Source organism: Dromaius novaehollandiae, chromosome 14, assembly GCF_036370855.1.
Source record: "Dromaius novaehollandiae isolate bDroNov1 chromosome 14, bDroNov1.hap1, whole genome shotgun sequence".
Lineage (NCBI taxonomy): Eukaryota > Metazoa > Chordata > Aves > Casuariiformes > Dromaiidae > Dromaius > Dromaius novaehollandiae.
In genome coordinates this window covers 1,371,354-1,394,287 of record NC_088111.1, presented here as the reverse complement: position 1 = coordinate 1,394,287, position 22,934 = coordinate 1,371,354, and the positions used below count along the sequence as shown (strand labels likewise).

Sequence of the window (22,934 nt, the reverse complement as noted above, 5' to 3'; positions counted from 1 at the left end):
GCGGTCTGTGTCGCGCTCTCCCATTGGCCGTGGCAGAAACTGACAAGGCCCTGGGCCAACCGTGACGGCGCGCCCCCGAGTTCCGCGGGGCGGACGGCACCCAATGGAAGGCGGCGGGGGCGGGGCGCCGCGGCTGGCGCGCTCCCCGGCGCTCCCGTCGCCCGCGCCCTCCATGGCGGCCGCCGCCCGCGACCACCTCCCCGCTGCCGGCCTCGACGAGGCGGACGAGGCGGTCCGGGGCACCTGCGAGGACGCGTCCGTCTGCAAACGGTAGCGGCGGCCTGGGGGGAGCCGGAGCCGGAGGCGGAGCGGGGCTGTTGCTTTCCGGGGCGGGCCGCGGCGCTCCGGTGGCCCCGGGCGCTGGCGGGGGGGGGGGGGGAGGGACGCGCCCGGGCGCCCCTGGGGGAGGCGAAACGCGGGGTGGCCCCGCTGGACCGGCTTGGAAAGGGCAAAACCCTCCCTCCTTTGCGTGTGTCGCACCCTGGGGAGCTGCGGCGGCTTCTTCGGTCCCTTTTGCCACTTTTACTTGCCGGGGTGAGAGCGCCGTGGTCACTGAGGCCTCTGAAGGCCTCTCGTCAGCAACAAATGCGGTCAAGCTGTAAAAAAGAAACTGTATTTAGAGAAATAAACTTCAAAATGTCACGAGAGTTTCTCACCTGAAGAGGTGGTTGAGTGTTTGCCGTGAAACTCTCTCCCTGTGGGTCTAACAGCTTCAGCCCTCTGGTTTGCCATAAACTTTTCAAGCCTTGTTATTAATCAACCGCCTTATTTTCAGTTTAGAATTTAGTTAGAGAACTGCGTACACTGAGAATTAGAGTTGTGGTGGGAATCTGATATTCCAGTGATGTCCTATCTCAGGAAAAGCTTTTTGTTGTTTTTCAGAGTTCTTTACCTTATCTTCTCTGGAGGGTGCATGCTTGGGTGGGGGAGGTGATGAATTTTGTTGCTCTTTTATGCATGGGCATGAATTTAATTTCTGTTGTTGCTGGCTTTTTATCCCTTCCCTTGTTATTAGTATAGCAATAATGTATTTTTTGACAGTTAATCTTCTCAAATCAGCTGTAAAACTAGTTATTTCTTCTAGAATGGTGTTATTGTCTGTTAGCGATATCTGGAAGCTCTGGGATAAGTGACAACAGTTCATAGATTAATGAGGTATAGAAGTAAAACATGCGTGATGTACAGTCTAAGGAACTTCAGACAGTTCCTCTGCTGGGTCCTCAAAAAAGAAATATTTGAGATTATGGTGAAGACACCTGTGGAAGTTCCTCAAATAGTGCAGAAGCTATTAAAAAGGTGCTTGTTTAATATGGCAACAGCTAGAATTTTAACCAGACTGTTTATAACTTCTGAATTGAAATAGTTCCACATGTTCAACAGCATTTTAAAATCTTGGCTGTATATAGATGCAGGTGAAAGTGACCCTTTCAGCTTGTATATCTTTGAGTAAATCTTGATGGCCTTATTTCATGATTCTTCTCCTATTTTTTTTCCTCCACTTGTCAGATTTGCTGTAAGTGTTGGCTACTGGAAGGATCCTTACATCCAGTATTTTGTGAGACAGGCCAAAGAAAGAAAAGCCCCTGAAATCAATAGAGGCAAGTTGGCATGTGAATGTGGATGAAGATAATGCAAATGTATTCTTAACTAGTCTTGAAGAGCAGCTGGCAAGGCTTCCACATACTAGATATTACAGAATGTAGCAAGTGTGTAAAAAGTATAATAGAAATACTCTTCACACTGGCAACTGCATACTGTATCTGATCTTTTAAATATTATCCTTTTAATCAAAAACCTTGTCCTTTGCTTTCAGCCTCCTGAATGGAGTGTCTCTGTTTCTCACTTAATGGACAGTAATCTCTACAAAGCAATCAAAAATGTTGATTTGACCCAGGACAGCAGGGTATATGCCAGCTCTGGTCTCTGCAAGATTTAAGTGTCCACTCTGCCTAGAATTAATCTGGTCTAGTCAAGGTGAAACTGGACTAAAACTTTGTTTACCCAAGGAACCACATTTTTTCAGTGCATCAGATTTTGTTAGTGATTAAAAACAACCACCTTAGATATCTTAAAGAAAGTGTATTATTCTTCCCAGGAAACACCTTTTTTGATAGACAAGTTTACAAAGTTACGTAAAAATCTCAGTATGTGTTAATCAGTCAATATTATATTAAATAATAATTAAAAAAACCTTTTTTCAACAGGCTATTATGCTCGTGTTCATGGAGTCAGTTATTTGCTTAAGGCTTTTCTAAAGAAGACAGAATGCAACTGTCAAATCGTTAATCTTGGTGCTGGCATGGATACTCTGTTCTGGAGATTAAAGGTAATGATAGCTGAGAGTAATGATCCCAGATAGAGATTTGTGCAGCTCTCTGAAGCGCTCTTCTGTGAGGGCTTATCTGCGCTGTATCCCGTAGTGCAGTGTGGACACGCACAGCTAGCCAAGTAGCGTGGCAGACTGTCCAGGCTGAACTTTGCCTCAGCTTGCTTAGAACATGTTTGGGTATCTTTAAGTTGCAGTGCAGGGTGAGAAGTTGTTTTCACCGGCTTTTACCAAGCGTGTGACATGAAGGTGACCTCTAGTGGACTTCCAGGAGCAGAGCTTGAACATGACATGTTGGTATTCTCTGAAGTTTAGGATCTCACTTTTTAAATCCTGTATTATTAAAACAGAAGTGAGGTACCAATGTTCAGGATTGTACATGCCCCATCTACCAGTTTCTGAGTTATTGCTTTGTAATTTACAATAATTCAGACTAATTTCAGAATAATACTATCATTCTGAGTAAAATCCCTCTCTAAAGCATCTTAGCTTCTCATAATCATATACTTTTGTGAATTTATTTCTGGAAGAAAGTCCAAAGAGGCTAGTTTAATTTTCCTTGGTCACAAATCATTGTTACAGTCAGTGGAAGGGAAATAGATAATTAATTTTTTTGAGATGTGAAATTTTCCCCTTACTACATTTCTATGAAAACTATGTCAATACACAGTTTTATTAAAATTCCTGTAACTGAGATTTAAAAGTTAGTGGAGCCCTTAATTCCAACTCTTTTTTTGTCGTAAATAGCAGTTAGAGTATGATTAAGGAAAAGAAGATGGGACCCAGTTAAACTTCAGTGTTCTGACTACTGATTTAAACTACCGTTCAGAAATGCATTAGATTGACAAGCTGGGACTTGCAGTATGTGTTCATCATAAAAGAACTGTAGCACAGGGAGAGACTTGGCACAGCTTATCAGGGTGTCAAATGATGCATGACACTATGAAATGAAGGGATTTTCCACTTTTTTGTAATAGAGAAATACCGATGTTCTTGTAGTCTGGCTGTCAGTCTGATGGCAAGTTGTAGAATTTAGTCACTTTCAGTGTAAACCTGTGCGAAATGTTTCTCATTCCTTTTGTAGAGTATACTGGAGGTGCATGGTAAAATGTAATAATTGTTTCCTCTTACTGTGCTCTTTTAAATCCTGATAGTATATTGTTGGAACTTATGTTTCAGTGATCTCATGTCTAGGACTGCCACATAGCATAAGAAGTTGTTTTTCTTGATGCTTAGGCAACATGTTAATATTGCTTGACTTTTTTTTTTTTAAGCTGAGAGACTTTAAGGTATACTAACTATTATTAGGAATGCTGAAGTAAATGAACCTAAAACTTCTTGGAGCATAAAGGTATGTTTTTTCCTCATGTGCAAGTGAAACTTGAATGTCCCTAATGCTAAACTCTTATGCCATTTCTCAGGATGAAAATCTTCTTCCTAGAAAATATTTTGAAGTGGATTTTCCAATGATAGTTGCAAGAAAAATACATAATATCAAGTAAGTATTATTGCTTGTGTTTTGCTATACAAAACTGGATTTAGTTCAGCAGGATGTCATGAATTATAAGCTATGGATGTTATTATTACATCTCCCTTCTGAGAAACAATTCATGCTCTAGGATTTGGAATAAAGCTTTGATTATACAGGCAAGTCATGCATAAAACTGTCCAGCTGCTGTTGCAGATTGCAGAGGTTGTTATGTGGAAGCTTTAGCAGGGGGAAAGCAGACTTGACTTTTGAGTGAGAAAAATGAGAGACAGGGGAAGCCTCAAGATGATTAGAGGCAATTAAATCTGCTTCTTTTACTACTGAAGATGACAGTAAATTCCCAGACTTGCATGTTGAAACAGAGAGAGGATAACTGATACTATATTTGAATATTCCGTTTCAGTGAATAAATTAAGGCTTATGGAGAACACCTGCAGAGAGGGTTTGGATTTGTCTTGAGATACTAGCTCAAAACTTAAGTGATTGGGTTTTTGTTTGGCTTCCTTTTGGGGGAGAGGGGCAAGGGAGGGCAGATTTGTTGTATCCTCACTTGTAAAAGGCAGCTACATTACTAAGTCTAACTTGCAAACATTTTTATTTCCAGTAGATGGCAGACATAGTCTCTTGTCCATATATATATATGTGTATATATATATATATATCTATTTAAACACACAGTTAAACAAGCTTAACTGCTCAAAGATGCTTTTTCCTGCTTCCCACAGATCAAAACCTCCCCTGTCAAAACCAATTATGGAATCCCATTCAGGGGAGTCTCTTCTAATAGGTGAGTCATCTTAAAAATAAGTCAGCAATGTGCTGCAGCACTTTAAAAACTTTTCTGATCACTTTGTTCTGCTATGTGGGCAGGCTTTTAATTTTGAAGCACTGTGTGGACAGAGATTTGGGAAAGAAGAGGCTTTTTTCTTTTTTTAATATCCTGTCCTTTTGCTTCTGTGTCATATTAGAAATGTTTTCTCTTGAAGGGATTTTGTTCTGCCCCCCCAGTTTTTTTTCCCCTCGTAGTTTAGCTTGTGTTTTGTCCTCTGTCACAGAAAAGGAGAAATGCTACTGAGGATCATGTATACTTGATTTAAAAAAACAATCTATTGATTGTTTTCATCAGTCTTTTTTTCTAAGAGCACAAGTCTTTACATTTAACAGAGTCTTCACGGTAGAAATACAGTCTGCACAGTCCATTCTCAGAAGCCAGTGACACTTAACATTTTATACTCTGAATTTTAGTTTCTGAAGTTTTGCTTTCATGAGGGCAACGTTACAATCTGCCAGAAATACTCCTACCTACAGCAAGGAGCCACTTATCCTAAATAGTGTTCAAAAGAGGACGTATGTTTAGAAGCTGTGGTTTGATAGTACTCTGTCTTGGCTTACTGGATCATTGTTTTTGTGTCAAGATTATAATTCAAAAACCTGTTTACTTGTGAAAAAACTGTTCTGCTCAGTAGTGTTCTCAGTGCCTGAGTAGAAGCTACTGCACTGTAGTAGCTGTTTTGGGCCCTTCAGGAGGAACAGTAATTATCTGCATCTAAGATACCAACTAATTTGTGTTAGCAGATGTGGCCCTGAAACAGAGTTAGGGTGGTCTTGTGTTTCCTGATATGATAAATTCTTTTGGTGCTTTTTATATGCACAATTCTATCTAAGGGTCTAGAGGGCTTGAAAAGGTGCCTGTACTAAGAGTGAGGAGGTGTGCCCTTACTGCCAGAGGCAAGATGTAGGGGAGCTTTACTCCAAGGCGTTCTTAGTGCTTGAACTTGGACCAAAGTTCTACCACATGCAGATTAGATTGTGCATGTTTATGCATATTATGCACATTTTATTGCTGTGTATTAAAGGGTCTTAACTTACCAACCTTGTACATGCCATTCGAATGGCAGAATTCTCCATTGCTAATTTAGGTCTCAAAAGATGAAAATCCAATGCCCCATCTTAGGAAAAGGGTTTCTAAGTACCTTTGCGATCCATGTAAGAGATCTTGCTATGACAGTATCATACAATGAGATATTCAGCATAAGCTTTCTTAAAAAGTCATTAATACAAGGTCCATTAGAGGCAATTCATAGTATTTGTGTTATTGAACAGCTTAGATGTGTCTAGTACAGCAGAATAACAGCAAAGTTATCAAGTTGCAAACAGTGTATTGTAGTTAACAGCTACTAATGAACAAGCGACAGCAGTCAGCTGCAATTATGTCGTTGTAAGTATTGAAGTGGCTTATTTCTCTAAACTGATTTGCTTGTTCTTTTTCAGTGCTGGGTTTTAAAAGCTTTAGAGTAGCAATTTTACCCCAGCCGGGCTGGACGGGTCCTACCACACCAAGATCGTTGGTATACAGCATAATGTTCAAATATTTGGAGGTGATGGAAGTCTGTGGTAGGATGCTAGTTTTAACTGACACTTAACCACAGATAAGTTTGAGTGAATTCCATGTTGAAATATCCTTCTTTGAAGGACATATCTATGGAATGGCCAGCAGACGAGGCTGTGGAATAAATAGACAAATTGAACAGTCAGATGAATATTGTGTGACCCCAGGGATTTCTTAGAGTTCTGAAGGAACCTGACAATGGAATAGCTCAACTACTAACTGGTATATACCCTCTCATTTTAAAACTGTCTTAGTACCTGATGGGCTCCAGGAGAAATCCAGGGAACTACAAGCCAGTAGGACTGATGTCTCTACTGGACAAATTAGTAGGAACTCTAACAGACAGACTTAGTGGAACACATGAATAATATAATATATTGAGAGAGTCAACATGGCTTTTGTAAAGGTAAGTTATGCCTCACAAACCTGTTGGAGTTCTCTGTAGGAGTCAGCAGACATTTTGGACAAAGACATCCAGTTAATACAGCGCTTGAATTTCTGAAAGTCTTTTAACTGACTCTGTCACCAAAGGTTCCCCAAGAAATTAAGCTGCTGTTGGGGTGGTGGGGGGAAGGAATGGTTCTCACATGGATAAAGAAATGGGGATGAAAGGTAGACATATGTGATTAATTTTCATTGTGGAGGGGGGTGGAGATCTGTGCTCAGGGATATGTTGTTCAAAACTAAAAAATGATTAGGAAAATGGAGGTGGCAGCTTGTAGGCAATACCACACTCTCCAGAGTGGTAAAAAAAATGTAGAAGAATCTTACTAAACTAGTGACTTGGTGATTAATTCAATGAAGATAGTGGTATGCAGGGGGTGAAAAACTGTGCGCCTTAGTGTGAAATGATAGGCTGCTGGCTGCCTGTTGCTGCCCAGATACAAGATTGGGGGACTATAATATATACATGAAAGCATCAACTTGCTGCTCGGTAATGGTCCAAAAATCCAAATAAAAGTTAAGAATTCTTAGGAAAAAATTAGAAGACAGATGTCCCTGATGGTAGTACATGCTTACCCTCTCTTTTCTTTTCCCTAGATAGCTGCTGTTGGCCTTTGAGAGTTAGGATGCCATACTAGGTGAATCTTTGGTCTGACCTGATACAGCTGTTAGGATAGTTTTAATGCCAAACTTGTGGGAATGCTAGCTGTCACAGGGATTGTAATATGGCATAATGAAGCAGCACGTCCAGAGGATAGTGCAATGTTAATCATTCTTGTCTTTTTTTATCCTAAATCTGTTCCACACTCTCTTGTATATTAGGAATAGTCTGTGTATGTACTTCAGAATTTGTTGCTTGAGTTGATGTAATATCCCTTGACATGACTCTTGTTCTCTTACTGCTTTTCCTCTCGTGCTAAATGGCTTCGTTTCATGGAACTAGTGCTAAAAGACAACTTTCTTGGCTTCAGGGCAACATCTGCTTTCTCCTTGCCCTTTAGAGAAAGCACTGACAGCATGGCTTGCAATTCAAGTACAGATATTTGTGGACTCTTTGCCCTTAAATGCAGCAAGATGACACTTGCCATTGAACAGCTTTGTCGTTTCACTGGGAATGTTAGCTCTCCAGGGAAGAGCAGTGGAGTCATGCAGTAATTTGACATTGCTGTGGCAATATCAACTTCAGTTGTTTTCAAAGTTCAGTGATGTTGTCTGGTTTATGATGAAATCACTAGTGTCAGGAAGGTAGTACTCCACCTTTGCTATGTTGCAGGTGCAAATTACATTTCCATGAACTATTGTCTTTCTGTGCCACTTAAGTGATCCCCACTTTGTCTCTGGCTTTTCCAGCTTTGGGAGTTGTTTACTTAACTTCCTTCTTTCTGTGTTTGCAAACTTGCTTGTGAGCTACTAAAGAGGTCAGAAATGTTGATGTCTTGGTGACTTGCATGCCTTGTGTTGGAGAGGATCCTGTACTTGCAAGATGGAGTGAATTTCTTTGTATTTTGATGTATACCCTTGCTCTGATGCTATAGTTGCAAACAGTCTGAGTGAAACCAGTACTGTTATGACTGAGAGCCTACAGAATAGGTTGCATGGACCAATTGTTTGTAAAGCTGCCAAAGGTACCTTAGGATGAATCTTAATGAAAGCACTTCGAATCAATAATATCCTACCTGCTTTCTGTTGGAAGACCTCTAGGAAAGTGTTACACTAATCTAGGAAAGAAGTGAGAAAAGAAAAATGAATTCTTATAGCAGAGGTGTTACTGTACTTAAAGAACGAATGGTTCTGTAATGCTTCTTCAATACACGGATTAATGTAGGGAGTGAGTGCCTGAGGTCTACCACAAAAACTAAGCATTCATTTGCTGATATAACAGCATGTTTCTGTAAAGGGAAACTTTATTGCAGTGAGGTCAAAAGGCAACTATAAGCAACACTTGCTACCATTCAGTTACTGTAATGACATCTAAATTCAAACCACTTGTATTGTTACTTCCTTTCCAAAAATCATGGAAAGTACACCACTTGTATGATCAGAGCAAAAAATTCTCTGTTGTATTATACCTAAATAATGGGCTGAAAGGAGTCTTTGTGTTTAGGTGATGGAGAGGGTGGTTTTCTTTCTCTCCTTCCCTCTTCCCTCCCTGGTAATTCTCAAATGAAATATGAATCTGGTAATTCTAAATCCTTTATTTCATATATGTTTAAGTGATAAACATTGTACAAAACTGAATAGGCTGGGTCTAAGCATCACAAAGAAAACCATAAGGTAGCTATGTGCTCTAAAAAAAAAATGACATCAGGATTAATCAACTTTGCTAAAGCCATGATGAAACACTGGCCTGTGGAGGAGAATTAGTGCTTAGAATATGAGATTTTTTTCAATGGATTAAGTCACCAAAGGTTGGCTGTCCCAGCATTAGGACAGCTGGCCTGAGTCACGACAAGGTGGCCCTTTTTACTTAAAAACTGTCAAGAGAGTTGAGCTTGTAAGCAAGACAACAGAAAAGTTATTCATAGAAAGTAATCCTTTCAAATAAGGAATTTGGTTTCTGGGGGCAGTTTCTCTTCTAGCACAGAGTGCACATTCATAGTGTGATCACGTAGTAGGGAAGCTTTTTCCATTTTCAAATGGCTTTTCCTTACGCCTGATCCTTGCTGAACTGCCTCGTGTGTCAGGGCAGCGTGGGTGTGTTGTCCTCTGGCCCAGCCCAAGGAGGGGAGGCAGCAGCCGTGCTCCTGCCGGGGCAGGGTGCTGGTGGAGCCGGGTAGGGTTCCTGTCTGTGGGGACGTCACTGGGAGGTGCCTTGGAAGAGTGAGATTACAATAAGGGTTTTTTCTTTTTACATAAAGAAATTGATTCCATTAAATGAAACTTCTTGTTCTTAATAAGAAATCCGTGAAGACAATGTGGCTGCACTAGCAGGCTGAAGTTTGCTTTTTCTTTTTGAACTGCACTGTAGGTAGGTTATGTTATAAAATACATTTGCACCAACACTGCTCCATCAGGATGGAAGTATATCTTTAAATTTTCATATTTAGAGCATTAAACAGTGCAATAAAGTTGAAATTGGTGCCAAAGACCATGAGCTAGCATTGCATTATTTTCTGGGGTGTTTACGGCCTTACTTTGACTTTTGGCCTCCAGGCTTGGAACAATGATGATTCCAGCTATCAGCTATCTTTGCCCTGCATTAAGTGAGTTTCTGCTATCTAAATGTGAAGTGATGGAACAGTTGTCAGTCTGATTTAAATATTTGAAGTTGTTTGCTTAATAAAGGCTGATCTCTTCATCCCTTTGACTTTATATAGAAAAGGATATTTTGTCATATATAGGCCAAAGATGGAAGCTGGCAGAAAATCTTACAAGGAATTTTAGAAGAGGCTGGGCTTAAACTCTGTCTTTTTCTTTTGCCTCTACTTGCATTTAAAAATTGCTATGTGGAAATTTCATATTCTTACCTAGGATTTGCTCTGAGGTAGAAGTAATGTTCATAAATGTTGACATATATGAACTAGAGAGATATTTAATGAGATGCTCAAGTATGTTTAAAGTGTACAATTTTTAACAAGTGTACCAGCTTGCGTGTGATGTGCATGCAGCTCTGCCTGAATTTTCCTCTGTGGTGGTTTTCCAGCCACCAGCAGTGGAGGGCCAAGGAAAGTCTGCAGGAAGCTGTGTGGAGGAACAAGTGCATTCTGTCTGAATGGACCAAAGAGAGCCAGGTGGCCCAAGTACTGGAAATGGAAGTAAAGTAACTGCATTGGGAGTAAGAGACTTTTGCAGAAAGGAACTGAATCTATCCCTCCTCAGCTTTCTTGGCCATTTAAAGTTTTCTGCTGTGAGGGAGTCCTATGCAATCCTAAAGAAATTCCCAGGCATTAAGTGTACTTAGCTTTAAGGTTTAAAGAGTATTTCCACTGGGTCAAGTCATCCTTAAACCTCTTCTAGCTTTTTCTAGTAGGTAACTTGAAACTATGGCTAGATGGTTGCTTATTTTCTCTTGTCCCCAACCAACATCTCCAAAAACAATTCTTTTAACTCTTCCAAGCTATACAGATTAGCACAGAGGATCACCCAGGTTACTTCCTCTTGATGTCCCCTCTCCCACCATATCAAGGCTTAACAGATTTCTGTTTTCTTGTGTGTATGTCTGCAGGCTGTTTAAAAAACAGTGTTAATAAATTTGATTGCTGAAATTTGGACTGTTATGATGGAAACTGCTTCTAGAGAATTCTGGACCTAAAATTTGAGAGCTTTTGCTCCTTCCTGCTCTTCCCTGATAAAAACGCTCGAATCATCATGGTGCGAGCAAAAGGCATTTACTTCATCTCTGAAGTGTTTGTACTGCTTCCATTATGGATCATTTAAACATTTTTTTGCAGTTAATTTCTGGTCAAAATTAACATACTAGTATGTTCAAGTCGGTAAATCTGGACAGCAGGCAAACCGGTATATAAATACTTTCCTTCCCCCACCTCCCCCTGCCAAAAAAAAAGGCTCTGGTGTTCTGCTTGTACCAGTAAGCAATCTTTGTTCAGCCTTTGGATGCCATTATCGTGGCCTTGATATAATAACTTAAATAGAAGGGTGTGGGAAGTAGTATAGCTATTATAGAACACGTACATAGGAAAAAAACCTTGACTCAAAATGTTGAATCATTTGCTGCACAACTTATTTTCTTCCTACAACTTTCTTCATGAACCATTCTGGGTTTTTTTTACCTGTTCAGAAGCATTGCTAGTGACATGTTTGGAGAGCTGGTCACTTGAAAATTAGGTGGAGTTGCATCTTCTGGATTAAGCAGTGCTTCCAACGCTAACAAATTGCTGCTGCTTTTTTTCCTCCTGAAATGGAAAACTCCTTTCATCCTGTCTCTCCAGCCACTCGGCTTCTCTTTCTCTCTTCACCCAACTCTTGACGTCGGCTCCTGTGTTGCCATTCAGAAGCTGTGGCTGTGTGCAGCGGTGCTGTGGGGTTCCAGGTGGAGCCATGCCAGAGCTGGTGATAGCTACTGCAGGCATATATTGACTGACCACTACAAGACCACTTTAATCTCTCACGCTGGGGTTTTTCCACTGTTTAGTTTACTGCTTGTTATTGTCACACTCATGCTGTTGGAGGGGGAAAATGAATGTGATGTTCTAGCCTCATGACTTCACTCCAGTAGTGCAGCTTTCGAGTTAAAGCTAAAGCATGGATGGAAGAGCAGTCTGATGTATTTCCAGACAATTTTACATATTTAAGTGGTTTTGATATTATACTTGTAAAATTCTTTCTATGGTGACTGATCTTATATGTTTGAATTGGTTGCAACCAAATGTCAGAATGCTATTGATAGCAAAATGCTCATGCTGCTAGTGGCTTCCTTATACTTTTGCTAGTATGAGTCAATGGCAGAATGCCTTTTGACTTTAGTATTAGTTCCTTCTTTTTGTTGGAAAGCATTGATAGGAGCTTGCTGCCTGTTGTATGCCAAGGAGGTATATTTGCTTCTTGGAATACCTTTTCTAAGCTTGTGATTTCAAATTTGTAATACCATCACAAGATCATTTTGAAAAGCCTAAATTATAATTTTTTGAACACCTAACCTGTGTGTCTGATACCCATGCATATTACATAACTGTATGTATTGTTGATTTTTGATATGTTGTTACTCTTAAATTTTTCATACATTATTGAAGGAAGTATGTATAAATATATTGGGTCATCCAAAAAGACTCTAAAAACAATAGGAAAAAAACCCTCTCAAACAACCTCTCCTCCAAGTCTTTGATCCTCACACTTTTTTCTTCTCTCTGCATTCCTTGAAACCATGGTAACAGATGGGATACCCTATCTGCATTATAGTGGCTGCAGAGTAAAAGACTAGGCTTGTTGCAGATTCTCATGCTAATATAGCACAATCCATAAAACATAATCTGGTAACTAATATTTGGAGAAGAGGAGTTTGCTGTCAATTGTTAGGTATAACAAATCAAGTGGACTTCAACCTCCTATGCGCCTATGTTTTTGCGGGTTTTTCGTTTGCTTTCTAAGCAATTTTGTAATTTTGGCATCCCTCTTATTTGTAACCATTAGTCTCTCAAAATTTAAACCTGCAGATTCTCACAGCCTAGACTCCAGTCGATATTCCATAATAGGAGGAGATCTCCGTTTCTCATCAGATCTGGAGGAAAAGCTAAAGAAACATAACCTGGATATACAGTAAGGTGTTATTTTGTTTTTTTTTGAGGAGGGCTTGTGGAAACAGACTGGAAAGTCAGACTTGGACATACAGTATCTGCATCCAGTTATCATTATGCTATTTCCATGGTTACCTTTTTCTGAGCCCTTTGAGCAGAAGGAATTGTGCAGACACCTCCTGTAGCCTCACTGAACTGAGCAGGCTGTTATTGCAGTTACTGCTTAGTAGTCCAAGCCTGAAGCAAGGTTGTTTCTTACGTAGTCCATTCTGCAAAATGCGTTTTCGTCTTCCTGAAAAGATCAAACGTTAAAGAACTATTGGTTTCTTGGTCTTAAACTGCTGGAATGAATGAGGTCTGTGGTGTGTTTTTCATTTTGGGTTTTTTGTTGTTTTTTGTGAACATGCTTCTAGTGGTTGCTTGTCTGATATATATGGTCCTTACAAGCTAAAGTTATTGCTGTAAGTCAGGCAGTTGTTAAGGTCTTCTCTCTTTTTTTAATTGTCTTTTGTCCCATAGGGGATGAGTTCCCACAGCAGCCATTCTCTGCCTTAGAGCTTCTCAGAGACAAGGTTTTTCATCTTTCATGAATTTAACTCTTCTGGAGATTTCTACCCCTTTGTCTAATTTGGTTGAAATTTAGCTAATAGAATCAAAATTTAGAAGAGGGAGGGATATGGATGCATAGATGTATGCATATGCAAAGCATGACTGCATAAGCTGCTCCCTTAGGAAATTAAGCTAAAACCATTGTGGTCATTGCCCCTTTCCATTGAAAGAAGGGGGGCTATTTATAATCCAGTGCATTTTGAGCATCACTATCTAAAATAGAGATGATTTTCCCTTTTGTATCAGTGTCATAAGCTGTGCTCTTTTCTGAGTGGAATCTTCTTTGGTTCAATTGTATCTTGTTAATGCTGACTGGATAGTACCTAGATAAGTGAATGTCTTCCACCCCTATTGTTATGGGGGGTATGAGTCAAGATTTCTAGGAGCTTAGCTGGTAAAATGAAGACTAATTATGTCTGTGTTGAGTTATTTCAGAGTTTTATCTTTGCAATTAGTTTCTATTGCCTCTGCTTAAAGCTTGTCTTGTAATTTCCTTAGACTTTTTTGGTAAAAACAATTGTTATGGAGTCCTCTGAGAACTTAACTCCGGAATCTAATGTCTGGGATTTTATTATTCAAGTTTTAGACGTCTGAGAGGGGTGCAGTGTAAGTTTTTAGAGTAGATGATGGACATACCTTTCAAATCAAAGATATATAAATAGCAGCTATCTGGCTGGGTGGGAGAAAGCATATGGGTAAGCAGAATGCATCAAATTGCCATTTAAATCTTTGCACTTCCATCTTCTGAAATCTCATCTTGCTTGTCTACGTTGCTGTTCCTGGTTACTTTTTTCCTGTTCATTCCAGCAATTAAAAGAGAACTCCTTAATCCTAAGCAAAATTAATCATGTCTTGTGGATGGGGGAAAGAGGCAATGTGCAAACCATAGATTGTATTTTGCTATGTAATACGTGAAGGTTTTTCCTGATACCTGAATAAATTTGTCTAATTAATTTTTATTTTAAGAGCAAACATTTTTCTATTTGTACTTTATTCAGAGTTTTACTGTTGTCTGAAAGAGAGCTGATTGTGTACATAGGGCATGATTCTTCTCCAAAATGCATTTTAATGTGTACTTCTCTTCATGCTATCAGAGTTCAGAAGACACTCATAGGATACAGATTGTTCTGTGTTCATAGCATGTTTGGCTTAAGGGAGATTGTTTCCTAATGTCCAGTTTTGTAACCATAGGAGTTTACTATGGTTAATTTGGCAACTGCCAGAAAACCCCAGTCCTGTCCACTTGATGAAACTATTTAATTCAGCTTTAGATGTCTAGTTCATAAAGGCGAGGAATTTTTTAAAGAATTTTTGGGCACATGAAATGACTTGCTAATAATTCTTTATAGTTTTTTCTTGTTGTTTTGCTAGAAATACTTCTCTTATTTTTTGTTTTAAAGATTGCCAACTCTCCTGATAACAGAATGTGTGCTGGTTTACATGACGCCACAACAATCTGCAAATCTTTTGAAGTGGGCAGCAAGCACTTTTCCAGTGGCAATGTTTATAAATTATGAGCAGGTAAAACAAAAGTGACATTTTTAGGGCTGCATTATTGTCATAAGAATTGCTTTTGAAATTAGGAGTTCTGCCTGTAAAATAAGAGTAGGCTATATCCTTTTCCATAGACAAGGGTTCAGCTGGAGTTCTCTGGTAATGCGTCTTACCTTGTAGATCTGTTAGCTCATTATGTATATTCATGCAAGGAATGTACAGTTATTCTGAAGGATAATTGCTAGGCCATCTTGAACTAAAAGAACTGAGACAATGCATTTATGAAGAAAACTGTAAAATGTTGTTTTAGGTAAAACAGAAGTAAAAGAAATGATGCTCAATGTTAAATACGAATTTATAGCATTAGAGTTCTGTGGCAAAGTGGAGCAAAAATCACCACAGCGTGAACTGAACTTTTCTGTATGGAAGGGAAAAGCTGCTGCAGGGGAACGAGGTAGCTCTAGGATTTGGTAACAGAATCTTCCATATTCTAAATCACTGCTATAGATCTAAACCAAGGTGCTGACAACCTAAAGCAGAGTCAATCTTCGGTTCCCAGTGCGCAGTTCCTGTGTTCATAAAGGAAATGGCATTGTCGCTAAAAGCATTAAACTGGCAGTCAACTTGCAAAAGTGACATAGCTAAGGAGGCTGTGGCAGTGGGAAATGAGACCTGGTGGGAGAATATATGAAACTTACTTTAATGTTATCCTACACATTTTATAGCGTAGGCAATTAGAGTTTAACCCAGTTACCACTTTTCACTGTGATTACATTCTTTTCAAAGAGGGGAAACACTTTTTGTCTCATTCTCTGAGGTGAACATGACAGATCGGTTTGGACAGATCATGATTGAGAACTTGCAGAGAAGACAATGTAACCTGGCCGGAGTGGAAGTCTGCAAATCCTTAGACTCTCAGGTAGAGAGGCACAGAACTTGGGGTGTGTTTGATATCAAACTTAATATGTCTGCAAATTGTAAGGCTCTGAACACTGACGAAAGCAGATTTTTGGACTGGGCAGCTGCTATCTACTGAAAACCTTTCCCATCCACATTATGATCATTTTTTGTTATTAATGCCAGGGTTGCTAGATATCACCTAGCTTTTGTAATTGTACAAGAACTGCACTAGATCAGAGCATAGCTCCATCTAGCCCACTGTACACTCTTAGTAGTGGTTAGAAGCAGATGCTTAGAGAAGAGTGTAGAGCTCTTCAATGAATAGGTCAAGTAGATGGCCTACAAAATCATTGGGGCAAAAACTGGTTTCTGGTATTCTTGAGTCCTCTGAAAACCATGCTGCTTGTTTATTTTACAGAGGGAACGATTGCTGTTAAATGGCTGGGAAACTGCACATGCCATTGATATGATGAAAGTATACAGCTTTTTGCCACAGGCTGATGTGAAAAGGTATTGCTGATAGCTTGCTTGCAGCCAAAAATCATCTTCAGATGCCATTTCTAACATAATTCATGTCAATAAGTAGTATGGGATCCCCTACTGTATCAGAAGGGAGGCTGTGTACAGATGCTAGCTAGGCAGAACGTGGCTGAGTCTCAAGTTCCTGCAGAACCTTAAGAATAGTGCCCGGAGCAACATTAACAATCCAGAAGGTTTTCTTGCTACAGGAGCAGATTGGCAGTGGTGATGATTTATTTGGGTGAGATATAAAGCAGCTGGGAGAAAAGTTTGCAGACAGATGCTACAGAAAAGCTATGTTGAGTTTTTACAGTACCAAAGATGTTTCTTGTGAATGTCCAGCCTCTGCAGCATTAGGAGAGTACAAAAATTCTCAGAACAGGCAGCTGCTTTTCATGTCCCCAGTGGAGGTGACATCCAAGTGTTTGCTCTAGGCTCATTGGCCTGGGTAAGACTACTTATCCATTTGCTTTTTTTACTACAAATGCATGGAAAATGGCCCATCTTGCTGCTCTTTCCCTTCTTCCTTGGCAGAATATTTAGATAACTAGCCAAGGTGGGGCAGTAACTTAGTGCTATGACCTATTGTTAAGTTAAAAGGTAGAGCTATGCACAACAATGGTGCAGCTGTCTCATGGATTGAATCTTCTGTTCATATTGTGTTCATAAACTGGAGACCTGGGTTTGTAGACAGAACTTGGTACATAGAGAGTATAATTAAAGGTATTAATCATATTTCCTGCCTTCATTAGAAGATAGAAAGCATTGCCTTCAATGTTCAGCTTTTACTATGTTGGTCTACCCAAGGGAGGCGTGTTTCTTAGCTGAACGGCCAAATGGTTGCTTCACACAAATAAAAGCTGATTAAAATAGGCTTCCTGTGATAATTCATCTTCCAAATGAAGTCCTTGTTTTCATTGTCATCTGTTGGTTTATCATAAAATATTTTTGTGCATGTGACTTAAGTAATTCTGCATTGATTTTGTTAAATTTTTAGCATTAAAGAAAAACTAAAAAGGGGGGAATTGTTTTTAATGAGTAACTTCCTAGGTATTTAATATGAAGTGTAAATCACTACGAGTCACCCATTAACTATAGTTTGAATTAGTCAAACAACTTACCTTGATCAAAATAAATATTTGCATATGGGGATTTCTCAAACCATGGAACTGAACAGGTGAGACCGAAAATCATTGGTTGTTTAAGTAGGAGTGATGATTATGGGATTTTACCGTATGGCACTTGTGGAGAAACAGAGTTGGTACTCTTTTGCAGCATTTTAAACTGTTATATCTGTTCATCTCCTTCTACTTGTTCCTGATGCCAATAAACAGGTTATGTAAAATCTGTCCTTCAGTATTAATATGAGGGAAATAATGCTTTCTATTTGTAAAGCATCTTTGACCCACAGTTCTTTTGCAGCACTTGTACCTCTGTGGATATATTTAAAAACTGATGCCCCTCAGCTTCTCTCTCTTCATCCACAGTAGCAGCCTTTCGAAGTGTTTAGTGTGGAAAATAAGCACTCTGATATTCAAGTAATCTAGAGAGAGGGAGGAAAGTGCCAGGTTAAACTTTCTAAAGCAAGGACAGCTTGGGAGAAGTAGGGTTTACTATGATTTGTTTGGTGCAAGGCATTAAAATATCTTATATCAAGAATTCTAGTTAGGGGGCCATTTTTAGAGAAAATTCCTCAGGGCTTATATGTATCATTTGGTCTGTACTTCATCATGAGCTCATGTGGGAGAGTTGTTAGGAGCTACACTGGTCTACCAAGAGAGCACATCATTCTTCCAAGACATGATACGGACTTGTTGCAATTGTCTGGAGAAAGTATTATCTTAAACTGTTCCTGTGATCCTTTGCTAAAGATTAATCTCCTTCTGTTAGGCTATGCTATTGTGTCTACATAAATCCAACAAGACCAGATGTAGTAAAAGGAGTTAAAAAAGAAATATGGGTATTCATGAGAAGTTAGGCAGATTAATTCTAGAACACAGAATTCCATGGATTAGAAGCTGAAAACATCTTGTGGATCACTAGTTTAATACATTGACAACAAAGACTAGGAGCAGTGGTATGTTCATTACAGTCATGTGCCCATATTCATTTACTACAAAGATAATTTTCTGGCTCTACTAATTTTTCATATCTCCCACTCCTCTGGTGTAAAGATGTGTGTTTTATGAAACTGTACTGAGACTTCAATTTAAAATCACAATTTTTATTTTATCCCTACAGGATAGAAGGACTCGAATTCCTAGATGAAAAGGAACTCTTTGAACAACTAATGCAGCACTACTGCATCTGCTGGGCTTCAAAAGACAGCAGTAATCTGGGTAATGTTCTCCAAGATCTAGAAGGTGACCCTTCACATTGAAAACTTATGTGGAAAGACTGGGACTCTGTACACTAGGTGTATGATAGAAATACCCTGCAGCAGAAATGGGGTCTGCTTCTGTTGTTGGGGCTGTGAACACCTCCCAGGTGGTGACACATGGCTGTTTCTTCCACAGCCTTCTGAGGATTTGTATAGGCATCTGAACTGCCCAACTAGAAGCTTGTCCAGTACAGGGGAGTTAGAATTTTTACACTAAGAGATGCCATATGAGTTACTTTAACTGCCTGCTTTATAGTATCCGTGCTAACTGAAGGGTTTACAAATCCTGTGTGTGTGAAATATCATATGGACATACAATATATAAAATCAGTGTCCTTACAACAACAACAAAATTTGTATTACTTAGCCCAGTCTTACTCTTCTGCACTGTCCCCAATTACTTCTGTCTAAAAGACTGATGTTTTCCGTGCTACATGTTCCTGGAGGAAAATATTTCTTAAGTTAATTCTTAAATGTTCCTTTTGTTCTTAAAATTCTCTCTCTCCTAGACTGGAATTTCTTTGGCATAAAGACTTGATTAATGCTTTAGGTAGCCTTATGTATGGCACTGCTGTTTAAGAAATATTAAAATCAAGAGTTGTGGTTTGGTTGGGTGAAGGATGGATGTCTGCAGCCATTATTGTCAGGAGTTAAAGACGAGACTGTTGTAGGCAGTTTATCACTACTTCTGCCTGCAATTTCAGGGACTTGATTGTTTCCCAAAAGCTTCTTGACTGCCAGTTTATGTCTGTTTCCTCCCCTTCTCTGCCCCTCCTTTGCTCCTGACAAAGCAGTATTCAAGAACAAATTTTATTTACTGCTTCTTACCAAGTATCAATTGGATGGAAACTTTGCTAAAATTGTGCCTCTATCTCAGCCAGACTGAGTACTAGAGTATCTGACAGCTGATAAAGCTAGATCTACAATGCTGTGGTGCTGCTGCTGTGACAGAGGTGCTAGCTTGTGGTGTCACCTAAGCCGAATCCTACAACTTCGATAGTTTTGAGCTGCAGAAATGAACAATTTTCACTTGATTTGCGATGGCTAAAAAGTGATGACTATAAAAGAGAACTTATTTCTAAAGGAGCTAAGCCCAAAAAGCTGACCTCCTAGCAGTAGTCAGTATTCCTGGAATCTCTAGCATTACACTTTGCTGTGATTAGAGAAGTATTCAGGGTAGTTGTATGTACCAAAGTTGAATGATGCAGCATATCTTAGAAGTCAAAAAAGACAAACGTCAAAGGAGATAATCAAATGTCTAGTGCCTGATTGTGTTTTAATCTAAAGTGCTTGTTCTTTATGCTGTGTGAACTTACTGCCCTTAGTAATGCTACTTTTCCCCAGCTTTCTCTTAATTCCATGGGCAGACCCTTCCTTTAACAGCCTCTGTATTGTTTCTTCTACTGTGAATAACTTCAGTACTCCTTCATTGTTGCATTGCAATCAAAAACACTTAAAAAGTACAATTCACCTGGCTTCCTAATTTCCTTGTCTGCCACCAAATCTTGCACTTAAGTTTTTATAAATTTCTTTAAGCATCCTTCCTTCCTTGTCTAACTATTCTAATAATAGTGAGCCATGGGCAGTGTAATGATAAACGCTTGTTTCTCCCCCTCATTCCTACTTTCTTTTCCAAATAGGCCTTGCAAGCATCACATTTTAATATATTTGCTTGAGGGAAGCCATGGGCCCAGAAGCCACAGCTACTGCCTTCTGCCAGAGACAAGACTGAAGAGATGATGGGACTTTGCATGTGCCAACTTCAGTTTGCTCATCTGTGTAAGCAGCGCCAGTGAAAAAGTGACCAGTGCTGCAGATGCTGACTCTCCTCTTGGCTTTTGGTAGTTTTAATAAATATTTTTTGACCATTGTGAGCAGTTGTTCTGATGCAAGACTCGCCTCCCTTTTCTGGATATATAATGACGGACTTTTATAAGATGTCAGTAATTCCTGTTTAAAAGCTCACCTTCCTTAGCTTAAAACAAAGTAAAGTGTTCTTGTATTATATTATTTTCCTCTCTTGTCTTCTTGTGGATGTGTAAAATGTATTTGTGACAGGAAAGTGGGAAAACAGTACTGAGCTGCATTATTGGATATCTCTTTGCACTGTGCACAGCTGATCATGAAGGTTAATCTTTCTATTCAGGTTTCATTTTTATGAAGTGTCAGCCTGTTGGCTTTCTCCAGGCCTTTACTGTTGTGACAAGGCTGTTACTGTATTTGGTCTGTTTTTGTAGGGGAAGGGTGGAATCAGAAAGGGATCTGTGATTCTTAGTGATGTACAAGAAACTGGATGATGTTAAAGCAGACTTTATTTAACTGGGAGGGGTTTAGTTTGCCAGTTCAGCACTGGGATTGTAAAGGTAAGAAACATTCATTACATTTGTGCTGCTTCTGGCAGTGTCTTTACACCAGTTTTGCATTCTTTCCCCTTAAAAGAAACTCAACAGCAACAAAAGCCCTACCCTGTTGTTTGAAATAGAATCTTGCAACCTTCCTATATGAAAAATAAATGTCTAGTATTTATAATTTGCCCCATGTCTTACTCATCAGTAATTACCTATTCATATCTGATCTAGTGACTTTACATTATTTGTATCTCACCAAATGCCTGAACAAGAGCTTTTTTTTAAAGCAGCTGCAAGTATATGAAATTTTAGTACTGTTTGTGACTCTCCGTAGTGTAAAAATGCCTGGCTTTGTAAATACTTATACATGGGTTTGGATTGGAGGACTAGGGAAGAAGCTTACTGAGATTCCAGAAAAACTAAACAGTTCTTCAAGTGACAGTCTTAATTTCAGAGGTACAGAAGTAGTAAAAGGAAATGGCCTTCATGTCACTGCTCTCATCTTTCACAGTAACATGCTGGTTTTAGTCGCGGGTAGCTACAGGGTACCCTGCTGCTATGGTTGTGTCAAGCTGGTCTCTTCAATAAGGCACAGAAATGCACTATGTAGTTAAATGCTCTGCTTGTCTATGAAAAGTGTTCACTTAAGCTCCCCTCCCCCAAAGAGAAGAGGTGGAGGCTTTGTGCAACTGTGAAAGGAGCTTATAACCTTTGCTTCCTAGATAACAATCTCAATGGTATGCTTATGCCTGCACCTTTTATGTGTTTTACCTTAACTGTGCCCCCCTTCTATTAGGAGGCATATGCAAGCTGTGTCTGCAGAAGTGTTGACCCTTTCTCTCTGCACATGCTGGAGACCAGAACGGTGTCAATTAGTTGTCTCACTTCTTCCCTTTACCATTGAAGCTGCTTCTTGGGCACAGCAGCTATAACCAGAGGCTGGAGGGTTTGGCACAGGGTCCTTTCCCACTGCAGTTGCCTGCTGTCCGTATTGGGAAAGCAGACTTGCTGATGAACCTTTGCTTCTTGGGAAGCAGGGGGCAGCTAGCCTGCTGCATTTCACGGCCTGCAGGTTCTGCTTTCTGCCTTCTGGTTTCACCCTCTTCTGACTTTCAAATCTTTTCTTTTTTCTATTCCCACTGTGCAATTGCTCTGTCGTATCCTAACATAAACCCAAGGAGCTAAATTCAATAAGGGTCTATGAATCAGTCTTAATTAGAGCTTCTCAGAATCCTTCAAACTTACTGTCTAGTTAAATGTAGCATCTATGCCAGTGACCTGAAAAAAGAAAAAAAAACAGCATGCCTCCATCCCCATCTTTAATGTACAGTTTCTCCTGAGTTGACCTGGTAGCTGTGCAAAGAGTAGATATTCAGCAGGCATAAAAAGGGGCTGCATAAGATGCTGTAGTTGATATCACCCTTCTCTTACCCCCTGAACTGGCCCCCTACTCCCCATTGACTTTAAATCAAGATTTTAGAGATGGGGGAGAAGCAAACCCTTATGAAAACTAAAAAGTGAGTAATTACGATGTAAAGGTATCCAGTCAGTTTTGCCTTTACTTGCTGGTATTCTTTCCAGCAGCTAAGCATGGTGCAGGAGTTGTGGAGCACAAGTTACAAAGCAGTCCAGACAGCTGTCAAAGAGGAATAGCAGCGAGCATCATCTTTGCTGGTGTCTGCCACTTTAGAAGGTCAGTGCAAGAAATACTCCTCTGAAGGTCTGCACGTGAGTATTGGAATCTTACATTTAAGGAAGGACAGCTCGCTGATAACTGCCAAAAGACAAGAGTATCAGGGTCACAAGGGCAAAATTATACTCATGAAACTTCATCTGAAAAACTTA

The 22,934-nt window shown here is 39.7% G+C and overlaps 1 protein-coding gene across 3 annotated transcripts; it reads left to right on the top strand.

The window, feature by feature from the left end:
• The first annotated feature begins 87 nt into the window (after positions 1 to 87).
• Positions 88 to 21,274, top strand: LCMT1 (leucine carboxyl methyltransferase 1). Of its 3 annotated transcripts, none has more exons than XM_026103948.2 (11): positions 88 to 270; positions 1,507 to 1,598; positions 2,205 to 2,326; positions 3,748 to 3,824; positions 4,541 to 4,602; positions 12,759 to 12,861; positions 14,849 to 14,969; positions 15,760 to 15,861; positions 16,261 to 16,352; positions 18,603 to 18,724; positions 20,382 to 21,274. In XM_026103948.2, exons 1-11 carry the CDS (start codon positions 104 to 106, stop codon positions 20,402 to 20,404), a joined length of 1,083 nt encoding a protein of 360 aa, XP_025959733.2. In that variant the 5' UTR covers positions 88 to 103; the 3' UTR covers positions 20,405 to 21,274. The 3 variants fall into 3 exon arrangements, with proteins under 3 accessions (XP_025959733.2, XP_025959734.2, XP_025959735.1); XM_026103949.2 differs by having other exon boundaries at positions 90 to 270; positions 18,603 to 18,700; XM_026103950.2 differs by lacking the exon at positions 88 to 270 and adding an exon at positions 411 to 534.
• Positions 21,275 to 22,934: the final 1,660 nt, after the last annotated feature.